Source organism: Equus caballus, chromosome 17 (genome assembly GCF_041296265.1).
Source record: "Equus caballus isolate H_3958 breed thoroughbred chromosome 17, TB-T2T, whole genome shotgun sequence".
In the NCBI taxonomy this organism is placed as follows: domain Eukaryota; kingdom Metazoa; phylum Chordata; class Mammalia; order Perissodactyla; family Equidae; genus Equus; species Equus caballus.
Window position 1 is genome coordinate 32,453,112 of NC_091700.1, and position 8,334 is coordinate 32,461,445.

At 41.0% G+C, this 8,334-nt stretch overlaps 1 protein-coding gene across 8 annotated transcripts in view; it reads right to left on the reverse strand.

The window, feature by feature from the left end:
- CCDC169 (coiled-coil domain containing 169) overlaps positions 1 to 5,563 on the reverse strand; it is a 97,982-nt gene extending 92,419 nt beyond the window's left edge. For 3 of the 8 annotated variants that reach the window (XM_070239531.1, XM_070239529.1, XM_003363184.5), the window contains exons 1-2: positions 3,949 to 4,190; positions 2,359 to 2,438 (exon numbers count right to left, since the gene is read on the reverse strand). In XM_070239531.1, the coding sequence (XP_070095632.1) occupies positions 2,359 to 2,438; positions 3,949 to 4,031 (163 nt within the window). In that variant the 5' untranslated portion in view covers positions 4,032 to 4,190. Of the gene's footprint in view, positions 1 to 2,358; positions 2,439 to 3,485; positions 3,587 to 3,710; positions 4,205 to 5,508 lie in introns of those variants that run through there. The other 5 variants (XM_070239534.1, XM_070239533.1, XM_070239532.1 and 2 more) reach the window with 5 other exon arrangements.
- Positions 5,564 to 8,334: the final 2,771 nt, after the last annotated feature.

The following is an 8,334-nucleotide window of genomic DNA, read 5'->3' on the forward strand; positions in this document are numbered from 1 at the left end:
GGAAGTTCTCCTCGGATTGCTTCTCTTTTCTCTTTGAAAGAGGAAGTTAAGCTCATTAGCTGAGAGTGAGGATGGAGAGAGAGGTGGTAGAGATTTGAAGGAGTGGAAAGTGTGAAAGAATTATCTAAACAGACATATCCACAGTTGTTACTTGTGCATGTATTTCTCTTACAATGTTAAAACAATAAATTTACTTTAAAACTCCTTTAATATTGCCCCATTGCCTTCAGGAGAAATACAAATTCATTTGCACCATATTAAAGACTATTCTTCATTTGTCTTTTTCATAAAACTTAATCTCATCTCCTGTCACATTCTCATTACAATCTAAGTTCCATCTTTATCAATTACTTAAGGGTTCTCCTCAACTGGCATTAAGTTTAATGCTCCCTGTGGCAGACCATATTTCCCAAAGATGACTGCAATAATGTATCTCATCCCACATGCTGTTCTGGAATGTGACCTTCATAAGTAGAGTTCACTTCTCCATCCTCTTGAATCTGTCTGTTTTCACCAACAGAATATAGTGGAAATGACAGTGTGCCAGTTCTGGGAGTAGCCCTTAACTGGCCTGGAAGTTTCTGTCACTTGTGCCTTTTGGGATGCTTGTTCTTGGGATACATCCTCTTGAAACCCAGGCACCATTTATGATAGGCAGTCCCAGCTGGGCTCCCAGCCAACAGCCAGTATCAGACGCCAGCCATGTGAGTGAGTCATCCTGGAATGTCCAGCCCAGCTGAACCTGCAGATGACTGAGCCCCAGACAGCATCTGACTGCAACCACATGAGAGACATCAGTTAAGAATCTCCCAGGGAACCCAGCCAGTCCACGGAATTGTGAAAGAGAATTTGTTATTTTAAGCCCCTAAGTTATAGGGGTGGTTGGCTATGCAGCAGTAGATAACCACAAGTGTTGAGTGCTGATGTGGTAGACAGCAGTTGTCATAGCAAGAGTGGTAGTGGCAGACAGACGATCTAGGGTGAAATCCTGGCTCTGCCACTCCCTGGCGATATGATCTTAGTAAGTTATTTCAATTCCTGAATTCCATTTTTCCATAAACAGGGATAATAATCACCACCTCACCTGACACAGTTCCAGGCCTTGGTTAATGTTAGGGGAAGGGGAAGTGTTTCTGTCCTTCAACTTAGGCTTTCGCTTTGATCCACTGAGGAAAGAACTTCCTCACTTACCATTTTACCTTTTCTCTTTATACCAACATTCCAGCTCCTCCCCATGAGAGCTGTTGATAGAACATGTTGGGCTGACATTTTACTAGTGGGTAGTTATTGTATTGCATATGTATCTGTGAGCATGTCTGAATTGTCTGTAACTAGTTGGATGAGGAAATCCCAGCTAGCCTTGCCCATGCAACTACCTGGTAAGTGTACTCACAGTCTGTCCCCACAGAGCCAGTTAGATCCAAGATGTAAATATGGGACATAGGAAGCTACTTCAGCCTTGGGACAAAGCAGTTTTCTCCAATCAAGCTTTAACAGAGCAGTGGGTACTTACAAAAAGTAGCATTTTATTCCTCATATGGCTACCAATCCTTTTCATTCATGGCTTCCCCAACAGAAGAGAGAATAAATGGGTTTAAGAACCAAAGCCCACCCCCATAACCCTAATAAACGCCTCCTGTTTTTTAGCATTGTGTTCAAGCTCTGCCTCCTCTGGAAAGGCTGGCTCTATGCCCTCCTCTGAGCTGTGTTAAGTTCCCTGACCTGTGTTTCCATTTCTCCTTATGCAGACTTATATCATTCCTTATATTCATAGTTTAGTTTGACATATTTAGTTTAGTTTCTCCCAATAGTCAGTAACCTCTTTGGAACAGGGAAAAAAAAGGTCTTCCATTCAAAGTGTTGACAGATGGCAGGACCTCAATCAATATTTGTGGAATGAATTAACATCTTGTGTATATTATACATTTTAAGGATATATGGGTATATGCATGTGTGTTTGTGCAACACTGGTCCGCCCCTACACACACACATTCTTCCAACACAAATAGACAAAACCAAGATAAAGATTTTAAAGTTATATCCCAAAATCCAGAAGTATATATGACTTGAGTTAAATAGAAAAGTTGTGATATTTTATTATTTACTAAGGAAATAATGTATTGATGTCACGTAACAAAGGTTTAGCTAATTGATAAATGAACATTTTGAACTCATAAGTAGGTAAATAATTATACAGTAACAGGTTTGACACTCTGAAATTATTATTAATGCTGCCCAAAAGCAATACTGAAATCTTGGTACTATTATTCCATATACGTATTTAATGCACTATAGGTAACTTTGTAAAATGAACAATAATTGTACAGGAGTCACGTATAAAAGTATTTACTTATATACCTTCATCGTCAGTATTGAGTTTGGCTTCCAGTTCTGCTATCTTCTCTCTTATTTCAAGTATTGAGAGTTGCACTATATCCCTATTTTTAAAAACAATTTGTTAATTATGACTCAATTAAAAAATAATATGAGAAAAATAATACATACTAACCCACCACTACTTCAAGAACAATTTATGAAACATCACTTATTGAAGGCATGGTTGAGAACCAGTAATTAGATAAATAATGGCTTCTGATTACCCAGTTCCAAGACACTAATATGCACTAAAGCTCAAAGCCCCCCAGGCCACCTCTAGAAATCCTTTACTATTAACTTAAATAGGATCCCAAGAAGTTGGTTATCTTTGTTTCTCAAAGCCCAGCAAATGGGCCATAAATTATTATAGAAAGGAACAGCCAGGGCAACTAACAACTGACAACTTGAAACAAAGAAGAAAAAAGAAACACTAATTTAACCCCTCCCCCATAGCATTCCAAAGATTATCTGTTTAGGATATCAGCAAAGAGTGCATTAATTACCAAAATATGATGATGACGGAATCATTTATTCCATACATATCTTTGAATGCCTATTATGTTCAAGGCATTGTGCTAAATATTTGAAGATACAATGAATAAGTGAACAGAACAATAGCAGTAGCAGCAGCACAGTTCCACTGAATTATTCTGGGCCGATGTGCTTTACAGACATTTCACTCAATCCTGGCAACTACATGGGGTATGAGATAATGACCTGCACCCCAGTCTTGGAGTGGAGAAGACTGAGGCTTAGAAGAGGTTCGTTAACTTCCCCAAGATCAGGAAGGTAGTCCTGGGATTCGAACTAATACAGGATTTCTTTAAAGTACTTGCTCTTATCTTCTACTGCCTCTGGGAACACAGAACCTGTCCTCTGACTGCTTATAGTTTACTACAAACTAGAGAAGTAACCAAGCAGTTAAAATAGTGTGACTGGGCCTACAACACAGGAAAGCACAGGAAGCTATAGGGAAACACAGCAGAGTCTAATTCTCATGGGGCCTGCGAGTGGGGTTGGCAGTAACTTAAAAAATGTTATCTTAAGAACGTATTGTATTAAAATGCTATGCAACGTAAAATATTTCAGATTTAATACGAAGCACTGACACTATTCTAAAAAGCAAATAGGCGAGACATCATTTTTACAAAATGTCACCATTTCTTAAGTTCTTCTGAAGGGATGAAAGAGAAGCATAAGTAAACGAAACCTTTGGAATTTGAAACAGAAAATCTGAATTTAGTGGAACATCAAGATGAAAAACATATTTTAGCTCTGGGTATATGCCCACAATATACGCCACTTGATTTGATCGTGAAGGCAGAACCCCCTACCTCAAATCCTGTCTATTTATAAGACCAAATGCCTAATTAATCAGAGGCAAATGAACCAATCCTTCCTATACAACAGTTTTTAGATGTCGCCAGATGTGCCGGGGTAATCACACGCCTGGCATCACATCGACCTCGGCGGCTGCAGCGTCGCGCGGCGGGCGCCCACAGGAGCGGGCCCGCGCGGCCTGGACGCAAACCCTCCGCCGGGCGCGGAGCCCGCGCGCCGCTCCCAACTCACTTTCTGTGGATTTCCTCCAGTAACTCCGGTTTAAGGCGGTCGGTGCTGACACCCTCGAAGGTGTCGCCCTTCCCTTCCTCCATAGTGTCAGATCAGAGACCTCCCTCGCCCTTCTCCTCACACAGCTCAGAACCCAAGACCTGAAGGGACACCCAGGGGCCGGGAGGCAGAAAGCATTGTCACGCGTCGTCGCCATGGAGAACAGACTCACAGTCCACACTCTGGCGCCTCACGGTGACGTCACAGAGCGTGGCCCAGGGGCGGGGGAGGGCCAACCGGGAGTATAGGGGCGGGGCAGAGGCGGGGCCCCCGAGTGTGGCTAAAATGGGAAGAGGGCTCGATCCCAGGGACAGGCCCTCGACCACAGCGCCTCGCAAGACCCACAGGCTGTGGTCCATTCCGTCCTTTCCTCTTTCCAAGCCAAAGTGGTGGAGGGGGCGAGACTTGCTCGGAATGGCCGGGGGGGTGGTGTGCACGGGCTCCATGACTGAGTGTAAGAGGGTCGAGAGCTGTTGGTGATCAGACTATTTCTTCACATAAGACAACTTTTTGCATAGAATACATTTAAAGACATCATTTGGGGTTTATGTTTTTCATCTGATGTATGTTCTTACAGATTTTTTAAATTCATCTTTCTGAATCTTTAAAATATATTATGAATAGCAATTTTTTATTTTTTGGTGAGAAAGATTGGCCCTGAGCTAACATCTGTTGCAAATCTTCCTCTTTTTTTTACCCCCTCCGCAAAGCCGCAGTACATAGTTGTAAGTCCTTCTAGTTCTTCTATGTGGGACACCTCCAGAGCATGGCTTGCTGAGTGTGTCTAGGTCCATGCCCAGGATCTGAACTGGTGAACCGCGGGCCACTGCAGTGGAGTGCATGAACTTAACCACTATGCCACTGGGCTGGCCCTGAAAATAATTATTTTAATGAAAAACAAGCTATTCAGAAGTCAATGAAATGTTCTCTTTTAAGCACTTCTGTTGTTAAACTAAATACAAAATGGCAAAATCCATTAGGCAGTGTTGATGCAAATAATCCATAACCAACCTATAAATCAATTTTATTTAAATTTATTATAAATAAATTTATTATGAGCCAGAGTGACAATTATAACCGAGAAGGCCTCAGAAGGGCTTCGAGAGAAGCATGGGTTTCAGTATGGTCTTATATCTTTTTAGAACAAAGAAGATACATTAAACACACCCAGGATACACTTTCAAAGAGGTATTCAGTTGCAAATTAGCAGGTCAACATGACCATGATGCCAGGAAAAGGACTAATCCGGGCATTATCAATAGGGCGTTGTTACCAATGGGGTGTAGGAGGGGCAGTATGCACTGTTTCTCTTAAGAGAGATTCCTTACTTTAATGGAAACTGTAAGTCAGGCTTCCTAGTTCAAGCCGAGTCAGTTTTGAACTCAAATAGTTACCCCATATACCTCAATATGTGAAAAATCTCTTGTCAGAAGTCTGCTTAAAAACACCTAGTCTTGAGTTTGGCAAGATAGACCAGAGAACTAGCTTCTGTTTGAGCAGAGCATTATTTATCAGACTTACCTGAAATGATTTCTGGCTAACAAGACTTAAGCCTGGCTTGCTTAGTTTACCCTATAATACCTATGAAGAAAAGAGAAAGACAAAAGTTCACACTATCACCAAAATCTAGGACTGATGATCTATTTGCTAATATCTTGGGAAGTTTTCTACCAACTATTAAGCCAATGGAATTGTAATACAAAAATGCTAAGTGTTGTCGACGCAAAATAACCAATAACCACTCTGTAGATAAGAGAAATAAGGTGAGTTTTACTTGAGCCAGAGTAAGGATTTAACCCAGTAAGGCCTTAGAAAGGTTCCAGAGAAGCACTGTGTTCAGTACAGTCTCATATCTTTTTAGAATAAAGAACATACATTAAACACACCCAGCATACATTTTCATCAAAGTTTCAAAGAGGTATTTAGTTACAAATTAGCAGGTCAACATAACCCTGACGTTGAGAAAGGGACTAATCCAGGCATTACCAATAGGGCGTTACCATTAGGGCATAGGAGGGGAAGTATGCAATCTTAACAGAGTGTGTTCCTTACTTTAAAGGTTAAGCAGATGGACAATGTATGTTTGATGGCCCATAAGTCAGGCTTTTTAGTTCAAGCCAAAGCAGTTTTGAACCCAAATAGTTACCCCAAATACCTCAATATGTGAAAATCTCGTCAGTGTTAAGGAGCTGGAATCAGGAAATATACAAAGATCATTTGTCCTTCCCTATCTACCTGTTTAAGAAAGACAAGACGACTGGCCTAACACTCACTCTGTGTAGGTCATTCCTTTTCGAGGCTAGTGTGTGACCTCTTCTTTCATACTGTTCTCCTCCATCTTGGAAAAGTTAACTTCTCCATACCTCAGCTTCCCTTTCTACAAAATGAAGATTGTAGTAGTATACACCTCATAGGAACGTTGTGAGGTTAAAATGAGTTAATCTATGTAAAAACACTTAGAACGTTACTGGTTCATGGTAAGCACTATAAAAAGTTAGCTCCCATTATTTTTATAGCTAGCCTGGAGGCACTCCCAGAAAACTACCCAGTACAACCTGGGGAAGGAACAGTCTGTAGAGGCAAAGTGAAGAAAAACCCTGGAAGCAGTAAATATTGAGAAGTGTTGTTTTCCATACACTATACTGTATCTGTTGAGTCTCAAAGAGCCAAGCAGAGCTAGGTAAAGGCCTCTAGATAATGCAAACTGGGCCCAGAAGCTGTGATGGTTAATTTTGTCAGCTTGACTGGGCCACAAGGTGTCCAGACATTTGGCCAAATACAGACATGCACCTTATAACAACATTTCCATCAAGGACAAACCACATATTCCACGGTGGTCCCATAAGATTAGTACCATATAGCTCCTGTGTGTAGCAGGCAATACCGTCCACGTTTGTGTAAGTACACTCTATGATGTTTGCATAATGATGAAATTGCCTAACTCATTTCTCAGAACATATCCTCATCTTAAGCAACCCATGACGGTATAATGCAGGCTGTGTCCATGAGGGTGTTTCTGGATGAGATTAACATTTCCATCAGCAGACTAAGTAAAGCAGATGCATCCCCTAAGGTGGGTGGACCTCATCCAATCAATCCAAGACCCAACAGAACAAAAAGGCTAAGAGGGAACTCCCCCTACCTGACAGCTTTAGTTGGTATATTAGTCTTTGGCCTTCAGATTCAAGACTGAAACGGACTCTTCTTGGGTCTTGAGCCTGTTGGCTTTCAAAGTGGAACAGACCACTGGCTCTCCTGGTTCTCAGGCATTCAGACTTGGACTGGCATAACACACCAGCTCTCCTGGGTCTCTACTTCACTGACTGCAGACCTTGGAACTTCTCAGCCTCCATAACTGTGTGAGTCAATTCCTTATAATAAATCTCTTTACAGATATATCTCCTCTATTGGTTCTGCTTCTCTGGAGAGCTCTAATATGGAAACTATACTTACCAAAATTTTGTCTAGCTGTTAATCTGAAATGGCAACCCACAACCAAGTGAAGAGAGTAGAATGAAGTGAAATGGACAACTAGATACCTGTTGCTGATCTGTGGTTGTTATTATTTCAATTTTTTTAAATTTGTAGAGGCTTGCCTTGTTTCCCAACATATGGTCCATCCTTGAGAATGTTCCATGCACACTTGAGAAAAATGTGTATTCTGCTGTTTTTGGATGAAGTGTTCTATATATGTCTATTAAGTCCAACCGTTTTAGTTTTTTGTTTAGCTCCACTGTTTCTTTGTTGATTTTCTGTCTGGATGATCTTTCCATTGATGTGAGTGGGGTGTTGAGGTCCCCTACTATTATTGTGTTATTTTTGATATCGTCTTTTAGGTTTGTTAATAGTTGCTTTATGAACTTTGGTGTTCCTGTGTTGGGTGCATAGATATTTATAAGCATTATTTCTTCTTGATGAAGTGTCCCTTTGATCATTATATATTTTGGCCCTCTGTGTCTCTCTTTACCTGCCTTATCTTGAAGTCTGTTTTGTCTGATATAAGTATTGCAACACCTGCTTTCTTTTGTTTGCTATTAGCTTGGAGTATTATCTTCCACCCCTTCACTCTGAGCCTGTGTTTGTCCTTGGAGGTGAGGTGTGTTTCCTGGAGGCAACAAATTGTTGGATCTTGTTCTTTAATCCATTTTGCCACTCTGTGTCTTTTTATTGGAGAGTTCAATTCATTTACATTGAGGGTGAGTATTGATGCATGAGGGCTTAATGCTGTCATTCTGTTGCTCGTTTTCCAGTTTTCCTGTGTTTCCTTTGTTTCTCATCTTGTGTGTTTTAGCCAACCCATTGACTCCTGCAATTTCTTACACTGGGTTTCTTAGACTTTTCCTTATT